Source organism: Macrobrachium rosenbergii, chromosome 49, assembly GCF_040412425.1.
Source record: "Macrobrachium rosenbergii isolate ZJJX-2024 chromosome 49, ASM4041242v1, whole genome shotgun sequence".
Taxonomy (NCBI): Eukaryota; Metazoa; Arthropoda; class Malacostraca; order Decapoda; family Palaemonidae; genus Macrobrachium; species Macrobrachium rosenbergii.
This window is the reverse complement of record NC_089789.1, coordinates 40,915,060-40,940,466: the sequence shown is the minus strand read 5'-3', so window position 1 is coordinate 40,940,466 and position 25,407 is coordinate 40,915,060. Positions and strand designations below refer to the sequence as shown.

The following is a 25,407-nucleotide window of genomic DNA, read 5'->3' as shown; positions in this document are numbered from 1 at the left end:
TGGCAGAATTTAGGTGTAAGGATAGCCTAGTAAAACTCGAATTAATAAACAAATTACATTGAAAAACACATTTACAAGCCCGGATTAAGGATACCAAGGGACTAGAGCTATTGATGTGCAACCCAAATTTATGATCCATAATAGCAAACATTAGAATATTTTTCACTCAAGGTAGACCAAATTTTACGTCTTGTGTCTTTATTTCATCGTGAAAATCCCCCAATAAAATGTTGTACACGTATCCCCTTTGATACTTATTTTTTTAATGGTTGTATTATTTTTCCGACATTGTTGTACACATTTTGGTTTGAGCATAGGCCTAGGGCAACAAAGCTTTATTAGACTAGTGGTTAATCAGGGCTTAGCCACTAACAATTCCCAAATCTCTGGGCCTTTCTTGACGTCACCAGTCCGCTTCTCGTGCCCACACAACCTCCCTGAAGAATCCGCCGTCTCTGCTCATGTACATCTTGAAGCCGTGGCATTTCAGGTGGTGGAAGAGGACCCAGAAAACGTGCTGGATGCTCGTATGACCCACGTCGCCATCTTGGACGCGCAGAGAGACGAAGCAGATAACTTATTAATTAGATTAAACGCCAATAGCACCATGATAACTTTTTGGAACTTGTAAGTTGAACAAATTTAACCTGCAACAAATCTTAGCAGTTGGGTGCAACATGCAATGTGGCATAAAAGAGAAGTAATGGATAAGCACACCGTACTGACTGCATCTATTTTTCTTTATTAATTGAAGGTTTTTGCATTTATTCCGGGTTATATTTACTCAAATAAGTTTTTTCTTAAAAGCTTATCTTCACTTTTATATTGGTTTGTTGGTTTTATGCTAAACTGACTATTAAGCGGTCCTTTGGTGTTTTAAAATGTCAATGAGAATTTTTAAAAATGTAAATTCACAGAATTTTCATTTTGTTTCACAAGAGTGTGGACTAATCCTGAATAATATCAGTAATAGTCAGAACAGCAATTCAGGTTACCTCCATAAACATCATGGTGGATTTCAACAGCCATCTGCTTGACGTTCCTCAAAAGGTGGGGCGTATTGTACAGAACATCTTGGAGGAATTCGATTTCGGATGTTTCAACGTCCATCTTGATCATATCTATGGGAACATCGGTCAAACCCAGCATTTTGAGGATGTTCTCGTACGTATCGACGGGATACTCCTGATCGGTTGGAAAAGATGTTTACAGAAATGTTAGCACAAGTGAAAACATGAAACAGATTCCTATAGGGCTATATTATTCGTGTGTGTGTGTGTATACAAACATCATTAGCTCTTCGCACACCTACAAACAAGGTGTCTGTGTATTAGTGCGTCGCATTAGCAAACCAAACTCGCAATATTTTGATAAAGAAGGAAACTGATAACACATATACTGTATATACGATTACCTTCGTGAAGTTGAAATCCGTTGGTACTGGATTCATTCCGATTTTCCTGAGCCCTTGGTAGTTGGAGATGCCCAGATTGAAGAAATGAATGTTGGGAGAAATCTTCTGTGTCTCTAGGCCTATGGTTGGATCGAAGGCGTATACCTGCAACATATAACTAATGTCAGCACTTGAACTTATGTCAGCACTTGAACTAATATCTGCACTTGAACTGATGTCAGCACTTGAACTAATACCTGCACTTGAACTGATGTCAACACTTGAACTAATATCTGCACTTGAACTGATGACAGCACTTGAACTGATATCTGCAGTTGAATTGATATCAGCATTTGAACTGATATCAGCACTAGAACTGATATTAGCACTAGAACTGATATTAGCTGTCAGCACCTGAACTGTTGTCAGCACTTGAATGTTGGGTACAAAATAAACATGGGATCCTTTACCATGAGCGTGTCCAGAATAATAATAATAATAATAATAATAATAATAATAATAATAATAATTCACTCATTCTCTTACTTGAGCTAATGTCAAGGCGCATTCTTAACATTTACTATAATGATATAAATACACACATATACATGAACAAAGGGATTTTACGAATTGGGATGACTCATTTCCTGTTCTGCATAATAGCTTTTCCGGATGAATGAGAGAGAGAGAGAGAGAGAGAGAGAGAGAGAGAGAGAGAGAGAGAGAGAGAGAGACCTACATACCCTCTACACAAAACACGAACATGAAGCTACCAAAATGATGAAACATACAGGTGACTTTCTATCTAACCTTGCATCCCAATCTCTCGAGGTCCTCCTCGAACGACCAGTTATCGTTGATGCCGAAGGACAAAGCGACGCAGTTGCCAGGCTCTATGTTGAACCTAGAGTCCATGCAAATGAGCTTCCTGCCATCGTATGGTCCCATAACTCCGAGCTCTACCTGGGAAGCAAAGAAGGAGTCACACTTTACAGGCGCCGATTTGATTTCAGAAGAAATTTAGGCTGTATAGCAATGCACAGAGCTTCAGACAATGAAAAGAGGGAGTTAGAGTGGTTGGACGGCAAGCTAAAGATATCCAGAATATAGAGGAGATGAGGTACTAAGATCTAAAGAAACAATTAGAGAGGTTGGAGAGCAAAACTGACGAGAGGGTGCGGCGATGGAAGTCAAGTAAAACCCTAAACAGTGGGTAGAGTCAGGGGCCGATGGTACGCTGCAAACACCCTTTAGCAATGCCTACAGTGAATCACGTGAGGTGCACTGAAGGCACTAGCCGCCTACGAGGGACCTAGAGGCGTTGCTTAAGTATACAGTTGCATTCACACACACACACACAGCATTTGAAATATCTGAATCATTATCAACAGGCTGTTAGTACTAATGGTATCCACCTAGTCCCAATTTTAGCAATGCCTTCTAATAGTTGTGGAACACTTGGGAGAAGAGATGATAACGGAGAGACACATTACGTAAATGCATTCCCACATGTTTATGCACATACAGAATGAATACTGTACTTCTCATTATTATTATTGTCATACCCATTTACTGCAATCTGCTTGTTTATTGTTGATGTATGAGTTGTACTGTCGCAGTGACTTCAGGGCTGGAACAGTGCAGTTCTTCGCTCTGTGCTCTTCCACCATACAACCTGAAATTAAAGGCGCAAATACAAACACTATAAACGCATTAGACACAGATATATTTATATATATAATTGGATGAATGATACAACCACTTAACTGAAAATTGCGCAACAGAAAGATAGTCATCCACACTGGGAATTTAAAGTTAAGAAAGTAAAGTAATTGCATCTAACTGGTGCTATACTACATCCCCTGTCTTCTAAGAACTAAGATACTTTCTAATTACATTTTCCTCCCCAAATAGGTCTAAGAGACCGGTGGGTCATTCTTGTATAATTCTGTTAACAGTATATCTTGACATAAAAAAAACTGAGAACCAGGCAATACCGAAAAACATTACTAAAAGTTATACTGGTTAACCCGACTTTTTTTTTTTATAATAACGAAGAAAGTCCCATCGTGCATATTTTCTTCTTCTTTAGTTTAGAATCCAGAGTTAACCTTTATTTCTCGAGGTACTTTCAGGATGTCGACTTCGGCCAGTTTTCATAAAATAAGTCTCAGTTTTTTAAGAGGATACATCTCAATCGTGTCGAATCTCTGTTAATTTTGATTAGAAACTAAATTTCAGTTCCTGTCAATTTGGTGGAAAAAGTCTGAACAACTTCAGTTTCTGTCAGTACTGATACTAAAATATGCATTGTCATTCTCCTAATTTTTCTTCCACTTCCCTCCTGTTATTCTAATAATCTAGTTTCCGCCAATTTCGATAAGAAAACATGGCTCACAAGTTACAATTTCCGCCAAGCAAAATCAGTTTTGCCGTTGACTTTCATTACATAATGCAAAAGCATGAATTTAATTTTACTGCCGAAATGGTTTTCTTTCATTCTTCCTCTTCCTCGTTGTATTTAAGCCCACGTCACCCGCAACGCAGAACATGCTGTCTCTTTCCGCTCTCTGAACGCTGTCGTGGGTTCGTCCCATTACTGCGGGATTCACCCTAAGTTAGCCGGAGGCATCGTGTTGTAACCTTGTATGTTTGCTGGAACTGTGTGCTTGAATGCACTCGTGATGCTGACAAGCTGTCCGCTGTATTGTTCTTACTTGTTAGTTGAGTCGTTGTGCAATGAAGATGTCTTCCCCTCCGCAAGCATTTACATCACACCTCATCTATGAAACTAACAAAACCATAACACATCGGCCTAAGACCGCGAGAAAGAAATCAGGTTCGAGCCTTTCTTTTCTTTCTAACGACAGAAGGGACAGAAGCGAAACTCGGGTTATTTTCTTTCTGTTCGGAGAAGAAAATATTGAAGAAAAGCTAAATAAGTGCTTAAGTACTAGTAGTAGGGATACCACTGGTAACGGCTTCACATTTATTTTTTTCTTTTTACATCTTCAGCTGAAAACCCTTAAGGATCGAGTCAACAGACTATATAAACTTAAGAGGGATCCAAAGGAAAATCAGCCTGCAAAGAGAGAGACAAGTAATAGGAAAAGGAGATAAATAAATAAAAATGAGGAGATAGAAAATAAAACCGATAGGCCTGAAATTCAAGAGACGACAGCAGAGAGCTGGAATGAATTTGCTCCTTGCTTAAATATTTGGAGATCAGAGGATCCCACAATTGCGCTATAGTCATATATGCAACTATTCCACATTTTAGTTGTAGCCGAGATCAAACTACCAGAAAAATCTTCTTCTTCTTTTAAAAATGAAGGGTATTAAACCTGATTCTAAGTCAGGTTAAGAGGAGTGCAACGAATGTCTGTCGTTGTAGTACATTTAATGCAATAAACAATAAATTCACTTTGCAATACGAATTTGCAAAATAAAATTGTTGAATATGTTTAAGAAAAAACTCAAGCTTGGCCTTTTCTTTCTCTCTCGTTGAGATAAACTGAAGAAATAAAAATTCAGCGCAAGAAAGTTTGGGACTGAGAGAGAAGAAAAGTAACAAGTTCAAGTACAAACACAAACAACATTACCAGTGTGTGACAACGAGCCGTTGCAAGAATTTTCTTCCCATTCTGCTACTAAAAAAATGTAATCTTTAGTAATCTGTATAAACTAAACTTGCACAAGCACAGGAAAAATAGAAAGAGCACATGGGAGCCGTTCAAAAGGCAAAACTCGACTACTACTACTAACGACAGAGTAAGCATTCCACTTGGCCCGAATCCAGAGTTCTACACTCGGTCTCTTACTCTCTTCAACGTCTTACTCGACTTAAGAACCGCCTTTGTTGCAAGGTTTCGTGTTGGCATAAGGCTGCCTTAACCGACATCAAGTGGGAAGTTCCTAGACCGAAGTCTTTGGACAATGTGGTGATAATAATCGTTTCTCTTCGTCCAAAAAACATAAAATACAATTACCAAGAACTTTTAGAGAGAAGGCTTTGATAATCCCCATTATTCTGATTAACAATAAACTGTTTAATGGCAGGTCGCAGATAAAAAAAATAATCGGGTGAATATGAGGATAAAAAAAGGAGAGAGAGAGAGAGAGAGAGAGAGAGAGAGAGAGAGAGAGAGAGAGAGAGAGAGAGTTTACCTCCATTTTGAGTATCTATAGCAGACTGATGAAATCTGAAAAGATAAATAATAATAATAATAATAATAATAATAATAATAATAATAATAATAATAATAATAATACTCTCGTCAAACTCCTAAGACCTGTTGCAAGCTTCTGAGCATTAATTTTTTTTAGGAATGAAGTTGTTAGCTCATATCAAAAGAATAAAGCATACACAAGCATATATAACTATCTGTTTGTCTAATGGGCAAACATTATTTTTTATCTATCTATCTATCTCACAAACCAGACTATGGGTATTTGCGCACGATTTCCGGTAAGCTTTTTTATAGACCTAATAATAAAATTCGACCTGAGTGGGTGAAGGGGCATAGTTTTAGACTAAATTTCTTTGCATTTTTTCTGTTTTTCAAGTTACTGTTGAAATCTACTTATGTTGCAGCAGTCCAAGTGCTACCAAAATCAATAGGCTTTGGGCACTTTTTGTTGCAAGTGTCTATTGCATAATCCGGGGTTCCTTATCAATGTAGATTTTAAGTTAGTGTTGCAAAATATCCGTTCATAAGTCACGGATGTACAGGAAAGTAATACTGGCACAATGATAAAAAAAAAACAAGCTATGGGCTTAGAAGTGGAAAGTCTAAAAATAAAAAAAAAAAACAGAAAATAAAACACTGAGCTACCTTAGTGTCACAAAAAATTAGCTGCTGGCTGACGGCTGGTCTATACATTTTCATACAAGAAATACTCACGCTTAAAATCTACGATAATGAATGTGAATTCAAATTTGAATACAAGTTATGCTCGCGTATGCAACAGCAACACATTTAGACGCAAATGATTCGTGTCGCAGTTTCTAGCTTCTGCGGGAGGCACCTACCAAGGACATATCCAGTGGTTTCGTTATCTGCTTTAGACCAGTGAAATGAACAGGCTTTGACTCTTAAAGGGTGATATTCCCAGTAAGGCATCCTAACTTCTTCCTTAAATCACAATTCCTGAATTCTATAATCTTTTCGAGAGAAGGCGAGTTAGTATAATAACACATCTTAGTCATCAATTAAAAGCCTGCTCTGGTACTCACATGTAAATTCCTGAGAAGAAAGTCGTGAAGAGGAGTGCGTGTTTCCAACATCTACGATAGATGACCATCGCATGAAGTTTTCTGAAATCAGAACCCTTAGATTAAAACTTCATCCTCGGAAGCTTACGAGCTCACACACACACACACACACACACACATACACAAACACTTTGCAGAACCTGCTTTATGAATAAAATATAGGCCTACACTACAGTTACTTAAACATGCTAGTTATTGTTCACTATGTTTTAAAAACTTCGCTCACACTAATTTCACTGCTTCTGACCAAGTGATTCAAACTGACAGAGAATTTACAAAGTCCGTTCTTTATCCTTTATGAATCACTCCACGTAGATTGTTTTTACTGAATTACTTAAATTCTTTCTTACTGCTCACTCCGTATTCGTTTTGCTCATCGAATCATTCAAATCCTTTCTCTCACTCTTTCTCTCTCAGAGAACTTACCTCTCCGATTGAATCTTCCGCTATGGACTTTTTTTATATCAAATTCCCCGCATGTTCTCATTCCACATATCCTTCGGTGTTTTCCTTGTACACAGGTTGGAGTGAAGACCGAGCCACAGCAGGTACAACTTGGCAAGAAGCCATTTGCTTGGACAAAACAATCAATGAATGATCAATAATTTCCTATTGTGCTTCTCCTGGAAGCACAATGGGGAGGCGCTTGCTGGCACCTCTATAGCAGCTTGCACCAACTGTCAAATTAGCCTTTGCGGACAAGTTGAACTCACGGTTTCACACATGATTAAATGTTATGTACGGTGCTAAATTTTACACCAACAGAAGAAAAACTGCTCGTCGTTTTGTGCGAAATTTGGCGTCAACACATCAGGAAAGGCAAAACAAAAACCACTTACAATTTGAATATGGGTCTAATTTCCTCGAGCGCTTCCGCCGCTGATAAGGTCTAGTTTTTTGTAGTGCTGTGGCATTACAAAATCTATAGTACAACGTATTTCACTAATATCCGACTGGATATTGATTACTTTCATGACACGCTGTATTCTTTTCCCATAACAAAGTTAGACTTCAGCAAATTCGCAATTTCTCTTTTAGCCTCTAACTAGTGACGTCATTTGATGTGCGTATCTTGCCAATGTTGTCCACGTGGCCAGAATTTATGGAACGAGCTTTCCTCGTCAAAGTTTATGCTACTCGGGATGTTTTTTTTTTATTTTTTTTACAGATATTATCGGTTCGTGGTGTAAATAAATAAATTTTTCGATGACGGAGAAAGAGTTCCTTTAATTATACAATTAACTGAGCTTCATTTATTCGTCCGCTAACTTTTTTATTTTTGTATCCTAATTATTACCTTAACTTTCCCGTAGTTTCTTTTCTTAAAGTGAGGAAGAGAGATTTCTGGCTGACCTGTTATTAGGCGGTAATGAGAATATTAACGAGAGAGAGAGAGAGAGAGAGAGAGAGAGAGAGAGAGAGAGAGAGAGAGAGAGAGAGAGAGAGAGAGAGAATTTTACAATGAATATCCAAAGATGGACTCTTGTTTAATGTCACCAAAAACTAAGCTGAACTTCACGTCAAGACACCCCTCATGGATAAATATGGTGTACTAACCATTAAAATTACACCATCTTGGAGCAAATAGTACACTTCCAAGTTTTTATTAGCCTGTACATCACGAGATTTAAAAAATTATATTCACCCACATCTTCACTTCCTTATCAATGGCGACTTTAAAAAAAAAGCCATGAAATCTTGCATATTCTTCACATCTCTGGCTACGTACTTCGGTAGTCTACAGTGTACAGTCCCTATGTGACGTGGCCTTTTAGATTCAGCTGGTCCTATGCCAGCACCGGATATTGTTCCTGGGCAGCCAAAGCAGTTGTACATTTCACTCTCGGGCCGGTAAACTGTCATTTGCCAGGTGTTTCCAAACGAAAGTATTTAAGGTTTTGTTTATTATCACGGATTCATGAACACGACAAGAGCGATATAACTAAATACTTATTGTTAGAGAGAGAGAGAGAGCAGGTTTACCCAAAGACCACTATAGACGTTAGTGAAGACAAAAATGTGATGTTTAGTACCAAAGGGCATAAAATAAGAATTGGAACAAGAGCAAAATACAAAATGGTGCGAATGTCACATACCTCTTCGCCAGAATGAGGGAAGAGAACGTCAATTAACATCTTTACAACTGCAAAAAAAAAAAAAAAAATAAAGTTGACAGTGTCACTTATAAACAACCGGACTTAATGTATATTCAAGTTTCCTAAATGTAAAATTGCATCCTTATTACAACATTCCATGTTTCCCAACCTCCCATGAAAAGCAAAATGAAGAAAAATAAGTAAATAAACAACGTTGAGATGTATATATTTAAGTCAGGCGGTTCCAGGAAGCGTCAGAATTTTCCCGCCACGAGTTCCAGGAAAGTTTAGACCTAAAATACGGGAAAAGCATCATAAAACCTAAGTCATGGCAACTCGTATTCCAAGATGGCACTGATAAAATTGTCTAAGAGATTAAACAAAGACTATAACGATTATTTTTGCGTTTTTCTGCTGTTATTTTGACTGTGTAATTCACTGCTACTGATTTACCCTAGCACCTCGAAAATTGCGTTGAAAGAACACAAAAGCGTTCGGTACATTCTTCTTATTATTCTTATTCCTGTGGTCTCTGCGCCTCTCTCTCTTTCTCGGCGGATCCCGAGGTCGTTAAAACCTGACGCAAGAATACTGAATTACATAATTTGTGTTAGGCTACTTATTTTTTCCTAACTTCCTCGCATGACTTGCCATGTGCATACAGCAAGTCGCTGTCTTGGGCAAATGACTTCGCTCATGCAGTGTTACCAAATTTTCCTCAACATGGAGAGAACAGGCTGTAAGAATTTGCTCTCTACTCTAAAGGAGATATTTTTCGATATTTTCCTCGTCAAAGTTAGCTCATATATCAAAGTACTGTTGGGCTCCAGTTCTACACCGATTCAGCACTAACCGATGAACCCAAAATGTTTCTTTCGAATTAGGGACCTTTTTAGATAAACAGAAAGGTGGTTAATGATAATTCATCTTGTTCATAAAGATAGCGTCGTAATGCACTGGGAACCATATTGATGCTAACATTGCAACTGCAACTATAATTTCAAACTTTTCGGAATGAGGTTAATGGCACGTGGAAAAAATACATTTGAAGATAAGCTAAGTTGCAAATAAATTTCTACACAGATACAACTGTTCTAGTTAATGAAAGGTAATTTACAGGCGGTAAAGAAAATGGACGGCATGGGTGTGGCAAGATTACAAGAACGAGGATATAAACGGAAGGAAGAATGAGATAGGACAGGTTTGCACTGGAACTTGAACGCCTCTTCCTACAACGTAGGCTTATCGCGATCATTGAGCCTATAAAGACTGTTAATGAAGCAGGCAACTGCTCGCTCTCTTTCTCTTTTAAATGCTCTTTTACGCAAACATATCAACTAACAAGGTGTGAACACTGCAAAATATTGATACAAATCGCAAAGACTATCCACCACACACACACACGTACATACATGCATCTAAGAACAGGCAGGTACGAATGAAGACAGTGGTACCGGAAGAAAGCCAGCAATAATATTGAAAACAATTAATTTTCGATGTAATATACACTTGTTTGTAGGCTACTACAAAGACAATTTTGCTACAATACTACTGCTACTAATACTATCAACAGTAATCTATACGATCCCATTTCTATCTCTCACTAGGGGAAAAAAAGGAAGTACTGGTATGGTACAATAAAATAGTTGTTTTACAGCAAAAGGGGGCAAAAAATTGCATTTTTTCATTTATGTTCACCAAATATTTTCCTTATAACGAATGTGTGTACGTTACAAATGATAATTGTACCTGGCACTTTTGATAAGGATTCTGAGCAAAAGTATGTAGCTTTTTCTTTGAGAATTATCTACAATATTTCATCTGTTACATTCTTGCTTGAGGGTAGTTCCAGTGCTTATTTTCGTTTTGATACTAATGATTAATTTACTCATCTCTATTTCTGTATTTAATTGCAATTATGACCTCTACAAATCTATACCCAGGACACTATTTAGGGGAAGCTTTCTAGTCAGGTACCCTATATCTGTATTTAATTACAATTCTGACCTCTACAAATCTTTACCCAGTGACATTGCATTCAGGGGAAGCTTTCTAGTCAGGTACTCTATATCTCCATTTAATTTCAATTCTGACCTCTGCAAATCTATATCCAGTGACATTGCATTCAGGGGAAGCTTTTTAGTCAGGTACCCTATACCTGTATTTAATTTCAATTCTGACCTCTACAAATCAATACCCAGTGACATTGCATTCAGGGGAAGCTTTCTAGTCAGGTACCCTATGCCTGTATTTAATTTCAATTCTGACCTCTACAAACCTATACCCAGTGACATCGTATTCAGGGGAAGCTTTCTAGTCAGGTACCCTATATCTGTATTTGATTCCAATTCTGACCTCTACAAAACTATACCCAGTGACATTGTATTCAGGGGAAGTTGTCTAGTCAGGTACCCTATATCAGTATTTGATTCCAGTTCTGACCTCTACAAATCTATACCCAAGGACATTCTATTCAGGGGAAGCTTTTTAGTCAGGTACCCTATATGGACATTGCCAAAACACTGGGACCCAGTGGTCTGTCAGCCCCATACATGACGAAATGGTGAGATGTCACATTAATATTGGGGAATTCTTTACAAATACTAAATCCTTCTTTTCACTTAATATCCTTTTACGCTTGTTTTGCAACAGCATTGATTTAATAATAATAATAATAATAATAATAATAATAATAATAATAATAATATCACTGTTTTGAAAATACAGGCAATTTTAATTTTACTTAAGTTTACTTTTTACAATAGCTGCATATGATTTTTCTTGCCTATGGACATTTTCTCACTCAAAAATAGACTCAAGAAGGTGATATCCTTGCGGTTTTCAGCACGCCTTAAAGTTTGAGGTTGCTAGCCTCTAGCTATTCTCTTCTCCACCCTGGCTATGATCCACCACAGTCAAATAGCTACCAGGTACATAATTTACAACTTAAGCTAACACACGCCCAACAGGAATTAGCTTGACATGCACCAGTTCACTTGGGAATCTAACAGTAGACCTCTCGCTCGTGTGGCGTTATCACCTCTAGGCCTGTGTTTATTTGCTCACCAAAAGTATTGAATAAAAGCAATTTTCAAGATCTTTTCATAGGTACTACTTCAGTCACTGGTACACTGAAGTTAAGGGGAGGTCCTCCTCTCAGGAAAGCTTCACACAACCACCAACAATGGAAATATGGAATCATCTTAGGATTGCACTTTGATGACTCTCTTTTCCTCTGCCACCAAGGTTAATTCCCCTCCTGCTTCCCCTTTATTCCAAATACTGAGCTATCACTTCTAATGGAGTTAAATCCTACAATTCTTTTTATTCCTACTCACTCCCTTTCCTTCTTGTTATTGAGCTATCAGCCTCTGTATTAAAAAGAACAAAGGAGTTATTTACATGGCAGTTGTGTCCCAAGCTCCTGAGTCCTATTTTCACACGGCAAGATCCTGATGTTATGATTGAGGACTGACTTTACCATAACATTAAATCCACAGCACCCATCTTCCCTAAAAGTATCAGTAAGGTGGGTTTCTATAAATCAAAATGCACAGCATGAAGGAGTTCTCAAAGCAAGAGCATGGTGCCTTTGGCTTTTAAGGAGAGTTTTTTTTGTAAAACTTATTTCAGAGTTTCTGTATCTCACGATAACTTGTAAATGAAGCATAATTTATATATAATTATTCCTACCCTAGAAGCTACTGATAGTACAGTATCTCCACCCTATGGACAATGTACCTGATGATAATCTTCCTAGGAACATATAGCATACAAGCTGTTTCTGATATCAAAATTTCCATCAATTCTGAATACTGAATACAGTATCTAAAGGACATGTATACAACATTACCGTATCATATAAACTTTATTTCCACAGTAATCTGCTAATGCAGTAGCTGGTAAACTCTTCACTGGTCACAAAAATGTCCACTGTCCTTACCAACTAGACAAAAAAAAGGAAGGCATTCAAGATGTCAGGACAAATATTGTTAGAACTTTGATCAATGAGTAAAATAAATAATCCCTCTAAGGAAAGCAGAGAAAAGACCATTTAATAGCTACTAAACAATCTAAAACTAGCAAATGACAAGGTGCATTGATAGAACTTACATATTGCTTCAATCGACAATCCATTTCCCATTTGGAATGTTCTTAACATTATGTATGACATTCTGCTCACTACAGTAGGTATGGAATCCTTTTGCAAAGGACCCAGAAAAGATTTTCAACAATATTTCCTCCCATCTTCCTTCCCTGCATCTTTTAAATGAAAAAATAATAAAAGTATAAAGAAGCTTTTTTTTTTACAACAATGCAACTTCCATGTTTCTAAACAAAATACTATACTGAGTACTGCAATCATAATCCTACAATACAGTACTTAATGTCTGAAATGTGCATACAGGAAGATAAAGGCATTAAAGAGAAGGGAAAACAATTGTGTCAACTCAATAGGTTTCTGCTGCAATACCCACATATAAAAAAATGAATGTGTAACTCTCAAGCAACTAGTGATAGAAATAATCAGACATCCTTCAACTAATGACACACTAAGCTACATAGTTTATAAATTGGGATCCACATAACCTTGACAAGACGACAATGACTGGGATCGAGTAGCCCAAGATAAAATACATTACTCACCAGAAAATGAGCAGAACATGTTCTAAGTACAGCAATCCCATTCCTTGTCATACATTGTACAAAAGGACAAATTCCAATCACGATTACGCACCTTTTCACAGTTTTCCATAATGCCACGCAAAACATTCAATCCAAATTGTGGAAGATGATGGAAATATGAAAATAGCCTAACTATAGTAAAAATGGATCTCTTGCCTTATAACTGAGGGAAGTAGAGTACTAAAGCTCCAGACAGTTAGCATGTTTACTTCATTTGCAGACCACACACACTCAAGACAGGTAAACTTCCCAATTGACCACCTTCCATTCCTTTTATTTTAAAGTATCTTTATTAATATGTACTTTAAATCATATCACTTTCACAGAAACAACCTCAACTACCCCTCTGATATTACAGGTGAACAAAAAATATTTATGAACTGTGTTTGTTAAGTTCTGTCATATATATGTATATAAATAAAATACGCGAAAACTACCTCAAAACACTGGACAATGTGGATGGGAGCAAAGGGCTTGGAATAATAACTATTAAAACCCCAATACAATGATCTATTCTTGTGCGAACTACAACTGGATTTAATCAAAATCTGAAATCCTCATGTCTGATATACCGAAAGAAATGACTCCCATCGACTTGTTCTTTAAAAATTTAATGAAAAAAAAGACAGTACTTCTCATTGTGCATCTTAACCACCTCCAAAAGTTCTTTTAAGGAGACCTGATTTTATCATACATTACCTATAAAACTTAGCTAATACAACACAACACATTAAAAAGGGCATACAATTCTACTTTTCACAGGAAACATTTCCCTATTTATTTTGAACTTTATCCTTAAACGCACTCTTAATTCTTTTAAAAATGCATCTTAAGTTAATATAACAAGACTGTTTGAACTAAAGAGCAAAATATTATAAAAACTTTTTCCACGGTAATGACACAAGAAACTGCTTAATGCTGTAAGTGAATTTCACAGTTCTCTGATAACTGGAGAAGTGTTATCCAGATGACTGAATGAAAAGTTCTGTAGTAGGGCGATGGTGACTCCTGCATAGTGGAGGACAGCACCAAGTTTTTTGCTGGATGAATTTAAGCAGGCAGTTGCAACTTTTTACCCTGAAGAACTGCAAGGAAAATTTCAATCTTTTACTACAACATTCTAAATATGTAGTGTTTACATAAAAAAACAGAAAACAGAAGTTGTAAATAAAAATAGTAGAAAAGGAAGGAAAGAAAAAAAAAAATAAAACAAAAATCATCGTCTTTCAATTAATACTTGACTGGAATATTTCTATGCCACTTCAGAAGCCACATTTAAATTCATTACGCTGGGTGATACCTATAAACATTTTATCAAATCTTATGCTATAAGATAATCTAACTGGTGTGGTCTTCCAGTTCTTTTGTTTGAGGGTAAACATAAGCACACTTTCCAATCATCATCACCTGCATTACCATTTTTAAGTTAGCTTTCCCTTTCAAGTGGTTGGTCTCTCAACTTCCTTTTGTCCCACCTGATGTTTATCCTTTATCTAAGCCCTTTTACCTAATTTTCTGCATCCAACCAGTCAGTCCTGATACTGCAATATTTACTACTATTCTAACTGTTCCTCATCCCCTCTTATCAAATGGCTCTCAACGTAATCTTTCCACTGCACTCTGTCTTCTATAGTCACAACTTCATATCTCCTATAGTGTATTCATGTATCATAAAGTAATCTTATTCACCATGTCGTCCATGCCGTTGCTACCCCTTCTTACTGCCCTCTCTATAACTATTTCACTATGTCCCCAAGTTAGCTTTTCTTACTTTGTCGAATCATGTATTTATTATTTCTATTTGTTTACATAATCTCCTCCTGTTATAACTATAACCTATCCTTCAGAGGTGCCTCACACTGAGGGACCTGGGGCAACAGGAACGAACTGTAAGGTCTGTAAGGTAAGGTTCTCTGAAAATTTTCCCCCCATGCACATATCTACTATTCTATGGGAGAGAATCACACAACTATTTCTACACAATCTTTTTCCAATCACTGAAGCATGGTTTTTTTGTCATTTCAGGGTGTTTACATAAACATTTCAACTTGTCCTTTCATCAGCCTCTGTAAAATCTCAAAACTATTTACGATCTTCTAACAATTTGACAGAATGGAGAATTTAAAGTAAAAAATAAAGTGCATCTGTCATTGGTCAACAGAAAGGCATATATCCCACCAATTCAAATCAAAGCCTGGTGTTCACACGTAGTATATAACTCAAGGTGTGCTGTAGTTTGGATATGGGATATCTGTTTAGCTTTTTAAGATTTCCTCTTCATTTCTTTGCTTTTGTTTTAAGTTTTTTTTCATGCAAATTTTACATTTCCATAAATTACTTTTCATCTTTTTAAATACACTGTTTCCCTTACAATACTGTATTTATTAGCAGTTTCACATAAACATCTGGCTCTTCCAATGCAGCATACAATATCTAAGCGTGCACTTATATACATAACAGAGGAGTGTATATCTGAGTCTTAATTTTACCAAACTGTCAAATCTACATACAGTTGTGCAAAAACTGTGACTATTACTACAACTAGTAAAAAAAAAAAAAATAAAATAAAATAAAAAGTGTCTCGTTAACCTTACTACTGTGCTACCATCACAAGTGCTTTTATTACAGTAGTGCTATAGCTAATACCAACATCACTGAAAGTGCTTTCATGATAGTGGTTTAAATACAGCTGTACTCTGTTAGTATACCGATCTGCTGTATTAGCAAAATGATCCTGTCCCCTAAATGGTATTACAGACAATGCTTTCATAAAAAGTGTCTTGACTGATGTAGAAATGTGCCCGATGTGTTACTTAGCCTTCTAGTGGAAGGCCAGTACAGTAATGCTATAACTGTACTGTAGAGTCATCGTACTGTACAGAAATATTTTTGATCCACTTGTAGAACTTACCTTTGGTGATGTATAAATAGAAGAAGTCACAGTAAAGGACAGTCTGAACAACACCAGCAACAATTGCAATGAGATCGTAGAAGCCTTCAACATAGTAACGGTATATCTGGTGAAAGAAATAAAATTTATAGTAGCTCAACTCAAGAAGATACTTTCCATATTCTGTACCTCATCAATATAAAATTGCTTACTTCCCTTTTCAGCAAATTTATAATGATTACTATATTTTGGAACAACAGCTATTAGATATCTACTGAATAAACAGAAAAATCTCAGTTCAAACAGTGTAAATGGTGACAACAGTTCACACTGTAAAAAATAAAAATGATATTTATAAATATTTAAGAATATTCAGCATTGAATTTGTGACTTATCTCCGTATTTACACTCAATTTAACCAACAGTACAAAACAAAGAATACAAAAGCAACAAATATTAAAACCATTCCATTATTCATACACAAGTAATGGCACATGCTAAATTTACAAATGGTATAATGAGACTCCTGTCCCTCTATATTTTCCAAGTCTATATTCTTCATATTACACAACTGTAATGCTTACATTACCAGAGGGGATATGTTAACTGCCATTGTGTAGTCTAATGGTAATTCTACTGTTCTATAATTAATTATTTGGAATTTTTGTTGTTTCCAATTTTCATCACACTAAAATACTGTACAGTAAAAGCATCCAGCTTCAAAATGGCATCTGAACAAGTATTATAGTACTACAGTATTAAAAGTAAATCAACAGTGAGTGACAGAACAAAAAAAGTTGGTTGCCCATAAACAGTGTATGATTTGCAATAGATAAATGCCTGGATCCTTGAGTCTCAAAAGGTTAATGTACCCAGTTTGAGATGTTTCAGAAACAGAGAACTTCGCTGTACTTACCCAGTTGAAAATGTACAATGCCCTGTATGACCCTAGAGCAAACAAATAGTGTGAAGTAATGCTCTCAGCCTCACCGGTCTTCGAAACCATGAAAAGTTGGGGAAGAATAGCAACTGACTCAAGATAGATACTGAAGGTCCACAGGATCTGAGAATAAAAAATATAAAAATTAGACCCCACATTCTATAAATCCATTTCAAAGTCATTAACTTACATATGAGAGAGAGAGAGAGAGAGAGAGAGAGAGAGAGAGAGAGAGAGAGAGAGAGAGAGAGAGAGATTTACAACTCCTAGCCCACATTACATTTAAATTTAAAAATTTAATACTACTAGTAGTTCTCATCAGGTTCCCTTCATAACACTTAATACAAAACTTACTACAGCAGTCACATCATCATGAAATGCTAACCCACTGCTGAGAAACTGATTGCTTTGACAACTGGTAGATTGTTAAGGCATAATAAAAACCCTTCCAACTCTCTGGTTGCAACTGCAGTGAACCAACTTAACTTGCGATTTATGTAACACTAATATGAAAAAAATTTTCAGAAATTTATCAAGGTCTCATTCTTCATAAAATGAAAAGAAAAATGCAACTTTGTGTAAGTCACCTACAAATACTTTAAAGGACAAACTAACTTAACCTTGAGAGGCCAATCCTGTACTTAATAAAAGCCTCTCCAAAGATACCAGTTCATAAACTTAGCTTTACATATACCAGTACAGCTGTATAAACACACTACATCCTTAAATGTTTATTACATCAAGTTTTATATCTTCATCAATTATTGCAGAGCAAACTCCCTCATTCCCTAGTCAACAAGAAGGAAGGGAAACAATAATACAAAAAATCCTACACAATGAAAACTTGTCTAACTCGTGTGCATACCTCAAGAGGAGAATAATCATGGTTGATCAGCAGAGACAAGATGATGGTAGGAATCAGCAGGAACTCAATTCTGAAGGTGTCATGATTATGGTCATAAGTAGCTCGGAATCTCATGTACATCAAGTAGATTGTGCCATATGATGCCAGAAGGAAGATTACCTGAAATAACATTTCAAAACAAATTTATTTTCAAAGTACAAAACTGGTTAGCCTAAATTAGGGAGTACTGTACCCATTTAAACAACACTAAAATTCGGCCTTACCTTTGAACCCGCTTACTTCTATTCCTCAGCTTAAGCCTTGGGTTACATACACATATACAGTAGCTGAACTGCTCAATCAATTTGTGCTTTTGTCTTCTAATGGCTTAAAATATCTAAGAATGCTGTCATAACAAGGCAGAACACATTCATCACAAAAAAGCGTTTTTTGCAAATTTGTTATCTATGGAAAGGGAAGAGAGAGAAGAATGTAGCCATTATGGCACAGATGTAAGTAGCAAAAAGGGAAAAGTTGTGAGCATTCAAATCTTTAACTTTAATTTTCTCAAAACGGGGATTTTGGAGTTAATGCATTCTGCCTTTTTATGAGAGAATGGCCACACTCAGCCAAACAAATCTGGTCAATTTGACAAGCAAGCTCCCCTACATACCTCGTACCTTCCTCAATGTACTTAATCTCACTAAATGGCACAGGTACAAATAACAGCACACAGGTATGCATGGATGCACACGTCAACATCAAACTGACTGGATGGGAGCATAAAACATTCCTCTGTGAACTAGCTAGCTGGACACTGTAAATAAGATGACTGACTTAATTTAAAATGTAGTGTGCTAAGTGGCTTATTGATGAGGTGTGGAGGGTGCCAAATTTAGACAATGAGTAGGCTTCAATTGTGGTTACTCTTCAGTGCTCTACACTGTGGTATCAGTTTCGCATTAAAGGGTGAGAGATGAATATGTCATGGTAAAATTATGTAAGTTTTACTGTGTATCATCTAACTGCATTATGGTCAAAAACAATACACTGTAAAGGTTAAGTTTTGAAAACTTTAAAATGCTCATCCTTACCCAGCACATCCAATTCTAAGTCATCTGGGAAGAAGTTGGTAGACACATGCTTTTTTTTTTTAACCAAAGACAATGCTAGAACCAAATCAGAATTTAGGTCGACAGTGTATGCCCAACTAGATATGGTACAGTACTGAATGTAAACAAAACCAATTCAATAGCAAGAAAGAATACTGGATATCCATACAACTAGTTTCCAATACTAACCTTCATAGAAGAATTATATAATGATATGAAGTTGGTCAGAAGATCAAGGTATCGTGTGGTGTATGTTAACGCAAAGAGTATCTGCGATTTTCCAGATATGCCTGAAAGAGAAAAACCATTTATTCACCTACACTTCTGAAGTCTTGAATTTAAGGTTTTTAATACAGCACTGAAAATGAATGAGTTGGAAGTCGATTAGGATAAAAAAATTTGTGGGTAATGAAAAATAAATGATTCAGGGTATGACACTCTTTCTAGTCAAGCGTAGGAAAGCTGAAATAAGTCACAGAAAAATGATTAAGATGGCAAAATTAATAAAAAAAAAAAAACTAGCTTAAATCAGATTTCTCCAACATTAAATCAATATCAAATACCCCTGCTATAAAACTGCTTAATTCCTACATATCATAACTTTGAAAAATAAACTGTACACCAGTTTGAACTGCAGTACTATCATTCTGTGGAAGAAAAATTTAAAGGTGTTCACCTTGCTGACAAAAGCTGTAGCATAAGGAAAAGCACTTACCTAAGTTATAAAACTTTAATAACTTGAAATAGCAATAATTATTACAGTACAATGGCTAATTCCCTGAGTCAACACGTTGCTTTGCTGAATTTTTTTCTATCAAAACAACTGCAGTTCTATGTTGGTATCTGCAATTTTAACAAGGAGAATACGATTTGGCTTTCTAACATTTAACAGCTATGACACCCATCAAACAAATACTAATTTATTGGCATCCATACCTAATAGGTTACAGGAATCACTTTAAAGTGTTAAAACTCTGACACCCATGTAGCAGGTTAGGGTAAGGCATCCTATGTTAGGCAGAGATGGTTCCATTTTTCAAGATATCAGACTTGATACCAGTTCTAAATATGAAGCGTTTTGTACTTGTCTCCCCTTAATGTGCTTAATATGAAAAGCTGATAAAAATCTATTACAAATTTTCTATTATCATTTTTATGTTTGTGGTGTTCTCTGTGAAACTGGGTATGAGTTGGTCTGGTAATAGAGAAAAAATTTACCTTTCCTAAAGCCATTTGTCATTTAAAAGTGTATCTTTTGACACATACCTAAATAATAATAATACTAATAATAAATTTTTCATGTTAAAATCAATTTGATAAAGGCCACTTCCCTCCATAATTTTCCTCTAAGCCTAAATCAGTTTTTTCTCCACTTCTCTAAATTGCATCCAACTCAGAAAAATATATATATGGTTTATTTAATAATTAGTAAGCGATAAAATGACAACAATGAAATAATACTGATGAGTAACAATACCAGCCTAACAATAATAACACACTTTACAAATCCTATCCTATCATTCCTCAACGTAACCTAACATGGAGCTGCACCGTAAGTGACTGGGTTTATGTTGTAATTACAAAAACAGAGGTACAGCAGCGCTGACTGGCAATCACCTAGAGATAATGAATTGGGAGACATCACCAAAGCTGCAGAAATGCAATACCTGCATGATACTAATATCTCTATCAATTTTGTGAAATAGCCAAGGTTATGTTGCTAATGCTTAATGAGGTCTTTTCAGATTAGATTATTTTTTCAAATTGTTTGTACCCAATTTTGGCGTGCGGACGAACAAAACTACCCATCAACGTTATACAAGTAAATGACTACATTTTCGAGGAGTCAATATACAGAAACATTCATGGCTTAGCAACTAATAAGGAAAGATAGCGTAAGACCCTTTAGGTTTACTGAGCGTCCCCTGTAAATATTTTCCATTCAAATAATCGGTGTAGCTAATCTTGCTGAGAGCTAGCCTTGCCCAGACATACCTTTTCCATTATTTAATGATACAATGTACATTAGCTTAGGTCTGGGCTACCTATGAAATTCCTCCCTAGTAGTGAAACAAGAGCCTTCCGAATCATATCATGGATAGTCACCCTTTTCTAAATTTCCCTCTCTTTGAATATGGAAATTAACCTTTTGGTTTGTGTATCACACAAATAAAAAGTAAAAAAGAAATAGAAAAACATAACTGCTGCCGGTAGCCTACCCTAAAATACACGGTACGTGTATTTTGACAGCCGAACATCCCCGTGGAACCAGATCATTCCAAGGGCCTCCCAGACTTAATTTAATAATCTATGCCATCAAATTAACCAACAGTACAAAGAAAAAAGGAAAAAGAAGGGAAATAACAGCTACCAGGAGCGGCGTAGCCTGCCCTACAAATACAAGGTTCAGACTTTTGACAGTCGAGAAACACCCGCGAGTCTTTTTCTTTTCAAAAGGTCTTTCGGGCTTTATCAATTCATGCCATAAATGCAGAGATCAAAAAGCAGCTAAAAAGAAGACGGCTCCGTAAAGCCACGCACCAACAACCACCCAACGTCAGATATGTCAGCTGGTTGGGTCATCAACACCATCATCCCCCCAGACATTGACGATAAACAAACCGGGCTCCATTGCACATCTCACCCAATTGACGGCAAATCTAACACCTGAAACTCCCTCACCTGCACATGATCGACTCGTCCATATCTTCAGTAGTAAAATAATGACAGCCAGAAGGTGAGAAAGGTCTCCGGCCAACCTGAAAATATTCATGTTTGGTTCGGCAGCCACACACACTATTTCCTTGCACAAATGACGTGGCTCACTCACTACCTTCCCTGTTGATGCTTTTTCCCAATAGATGGCGTTGACCACACTGGCGAAGTTTGGTATTTCCTATCGTACAAACTTCAAAATTTGTTGTACTTTGTGTCATTAAACATTCCAAATTGCCTGTATAAGGGGTCTATTTTCTTGAAGAATGCCAGTATTAATAATAATTTCAACTAATGTAGATACATTATAACTTGTTATGGTGAAATAGGATGGGTATAATTGCAATAGACACTTCAGTAAAAAACAGAATTATCGTACATTACGTTAAACGTACTTCTGCTCCCAGCACACGTTGTACAGAACACCTTTGCTTCATCTGTCGTTTCTCAAAGTGTTATTTTGAATGGTATCAGTGACTCCCAAATGCTACACGTATATAAATTAGTCCCATTGGAAAACCTTAGGATCAACTATCTGGTAATTTTTTCAGCCAACCACGGACGTCAAATATAATCGCATGATTTTGTATAGGTAAAATTCTCGCTTATTAACATGACCTTGTTTGGTAGGATATAAGTGTTCAAATATAAAGCTGAATTTTAGCAGAATGAATACCAAGTGTAAGTGATTTTTATACAAGTTCTCCTTTAGTGGGCGGGGTTGAAGTATAGAGTAGCCAAAAGGGAGTATTTCACTTGTGTGCCTGATGTATGATAACATACAACCGCATTGACAGTAAATTGATCTTAATGAAAGAACAGTCGTTTGTGTATGTGTGTTCGCATTTTTTTCTGGGAATTGGAATTGTTTTCAAGCAAATTATTAGCTTTACTGTTACGCTTATTAAATTATGTAAGTAAAAATCTCTTCTCTAAAGAGTATTCAGCTTTGGAAATACCCAAATAAAATTTGAAATAGTATTTGTGGTCTATCACAGTAGTTATGGTCTATACTTACAAAGAAACTTATATTTACAGTTTTATCTATTACGACTTATATCTGTTATATATAGTTGGACAGAGAATGTCCGTGTGTATATATTGCTTGATTTTTTAACTAAAAATTGTTACTAATTATACTTATTGGCATATGTAGAATACTGTAGTTAGATATTAACGTCTACTTGTCATTTGTGTAAAATTATTTGAAATTAACTTTCATAATGGCGATGACGATTGCTTCGTTGGCATTGCTAGAATTACGTCAAATGTAATTCAAGATTACTTAAATCGGATTGGTAGCGATTGCATTAAAACAAAACTCCATCAATGGACATTTTCTACCATAGCTAAAAAGAGTATGACGCTGGATAGCGTCTATTCTGTTATGTCTTAAAGAATAGAACGTAATATAAACTTTTTGTACAGTTTTCCAACTACCTGCAGAGTTCGGTGGTTGAGTGGTCATTATGTTAGAGTACGACAATTTTATTACCAAACGTACGACATCTTTGCACCTAACGGGATTTTTCTCATTCAATATCCTTAAGGAGACCTTACGTCAAAGTACAAGACGTGGCTAGACTCCCAAGGTCATCGTCCTCTGAGGCCAATGCAAAGTAAGTACTGTAAGACCTGACAAACAACGTAATTATTACTAATCCGAGACTGCGTGCACCAATCGTGGTCAAACACGATGTCACTATGACGTGTACAAAGATATCAAGAGGACAGGAGGAAAGATATTACAGCCTTAGCACAAGGTGACAATTGAGGAAGATACAAGCATTAGAAAAAAAATGCTGATTAATTAAATATTAACGAATGAAATAGAGCAAATTAAATTCATATTTTGATTCAGTTCGAAAGATAGGAAGGTCCTTATGTTTAAATGGCAGTTCGAACAATTCAAATATATATATATATATATATATATATATATATATATATATATATATATATATATATATATATATATATATATATATATATATATATATATATATATATATATATATATATATATATATATATATATATATATATATATATATATATATATATATATATATATATATATATATGTATATATATGTATATATATATATTTATATATTATTGTGTGTGTTGACAAGAACAGATGTTGAAAAGGAAAGAGAATAAATTCGAAACTCCTCCCGGTATTTTGAACGTGTGAATGTGGTAGTGAAGAGAAAAAGTATGACAATTCATTTGCTTAAAGAGAGAATAATAAGTAAATAAATAAATAAACAGCTCGAGTGATAGCATTAGTCAGACTGAGTGTGACAGAAATAAAATTTGTAATAGTGAATAAAAATGGTCCAAGAATTGAACACAAGAAATGAAAAGGAAAGAAAACCTTTTTGGATGGGTCTGAATCTTTGCCTGGCTCGGCCTAAGAAATATAAGAGGGTGGTTGTACTAGGTAACTTAAATGCAAAGGTACCTAGGTAGGATGACAGGTATAGATATGGTAGGTATGGATTTCCTAGAGTATATGAAAATGGATTTTGAGTCTCAGTGTGACCAATTTCTGGATACACCAGTGTGCCAAGGTTCACAGCAGATTTCATGTAATATTTTTAGGTTGCTCTTCTGAAGGAGAGAAAATATTTGTATAAAAAGGAGTAAAGAGAGAAAGGGAAGGCTAATTTGAGAATAGGTATAGGGCATACTAACCTATTGTAGTGGTGGCTTGTTATGCTGTTATTTAATCTTGTTTTTCATTAATTTCTTGTTTTAGCCTACCAAATATAAAAGGATGCAATGTCATTTTAGAAACAGGAAAGTAAAACTACACAGAAAATAATAATAATAATAATAATAATAATAATAATAATAATAATAATAATAATAATAATAATAATAATAATAATAATAATAATAACATCTGTTCCTAGTTAAATTCTTATTAACTGAGATGAAACTAGCTTAATAAAATTGGAAATGATCACCCCCACTGGCTGACCAAAATGAAATACAATACATATTGTAAACATGAAGAAATGTCATGTCATATGAATTCTACAAAAATCCAACTCTTATAGAATACGTAAAGGCAATGACATTCTATAAAAGAGGGAAACAATCCTATAAGAAAAGAATAAATTAGTCCCATTTCAGATTCTGTTTGGGTAAGAGAAGACCCCTTTTAAAAGTTTCGCTATGTCTAGAAAAAAGCAACTATTCGAATGGTTATCTTTCACCACAAAACAGCTAATAACATCATAATTAAGATACACGATTACGCACTGACAAGCAGTGTTTTATCATGACATATCACGGAGAATGAGGAACACTAAATGATTATTATTTTATCTCCCGATCGCCTCTACTCACTTATCTACCACTGAAGGGCGAGCGTCTCGGATTTCAGTAATGGTATTTTGAAGATCTGTCGTACTTCAAACATCTCAGTATTGACATCTGCTGCTG

The 25,407-nt window shown here is 35.8% G+C and overlaps 2 protein-coding genes across 3 annotated transcripts; both read right to left on the bottom strand.

Annotated features, from left to right (window-relative positions):
• Nucleotides 1–262: 262 nt before the first annotated feature.
• Nucleotides 263–7,264, bottom strand: LOC136832290 (probable methyltransferase-like protein 24). Of its 2 annotated transcripts, XM_067093178.1 has the most exons (8): nucleotides 7,095–7,264; nucleotides 6,630–6,710; nucleotides 5,561–5,595; nucleotides 2,959–3,068; nucleotides 2,204–2,356; nucleotides 1,415–1,558; nucleotides 996–1,185; nucleotides 263–546 (listed from the first exon to the last, which is right to left on the bottom strand). In XM_067093178.1, exons 2-8 carry the CDS (start codon nucleotides 6,695–6,697, stop codon nucleotides 404–406), a joined length of 843 nt encoding a protein of 280 aa, XP_066949279.1. In that variant the 5' UTR covers nucleotides 6,698–6,710; nucleotides 7,095–7,264; the 3' UTR covers nucleotides 263–403. The 2 variants fall into 2 exon arrangements, with proteins under 2 accessions (XP_066949279.1, XP_066949280.1); XM_067093179.1 differs by lacking the exon at nucleotides 2,204–2,356 and having other exon boundaries at nucleotides 7,095–7,234.
• Nucleotides 7,265–12,613: 5,349 nt separating this feature from the next.
• Nucleotides 12,614–22,112, bottom strand: KdelR (ER lumen protein-retaining receptor). Its single transcript, XM_067093166.1, has 6 exons — nucleotides 21,919–22,112; nucleotides 19,426–19,526; nucleotides 18,146–18,304; nucleotides 17,257–17,403; nucleotides 16,362–16,467; nucleotides 12,614–14,535 (listed from the first exon to the last, which is right to left on the bottom strand). Exons 1-6 carry the CDS (start codon nucleotides 22,007–22,009, stop codon nucleotides 14,501–14,503), a joined length of 639 nt encoding a protein of 212 aa, XP_066949267.1. The 5' UTR covers nucleotides 22,010–22,112; the 3' UTR covers nucleotides 12,614–14,500.
• Nucleotides 22,113–25,407: the final 3,295 nt, after the last annotated feature.

Bases quoted from the DNA above. Each gene is read 5' to 3' on its own strand.
- KdelR (XM_067093166.1), bottom strand. From the start codon at position 22,009: ATGAATATTTTCAGGTTGGCCGGAGACCTTTCTCACCTTCTGGCTGTC. The intron at 19,527-21,918 runs GTGAGGGAGTTT...TTTCTCTTTCAG, and splicing joins GACGAGTCGATCATGTGCAG to GCATATCTGGAAAATCGCAG. The intron at 14,536-16,361 runs GTAAGTTCTACA...TTTTCCTTGCAG, and splicing joins CTATTTATACATCACCAAAG to TTCTTCAGGGTAAAAAGTTG.
- LOC136832290 (XM_067093178.1), bottom strand. From the start codon at position 6,697: ATGGTCATCTATCGTAGATGTTGGAAACACGCACTCCTCTTCACGACT. The intron at 5,596-6,629 runs GTGAGTACCAGA...TTATCTTTTCAG, and splicing joins TTCTTCTCAGGAATTTACAT to ATTTCATCAGTCTGCTATAG. The intron at 3,069-5,560 runs GTAAACTCTCTC...CTTTAATTTCAG, and splicing joins TATAGATACTCAAAATGGAG to GTTGTATGGTGGAAGAGCAC.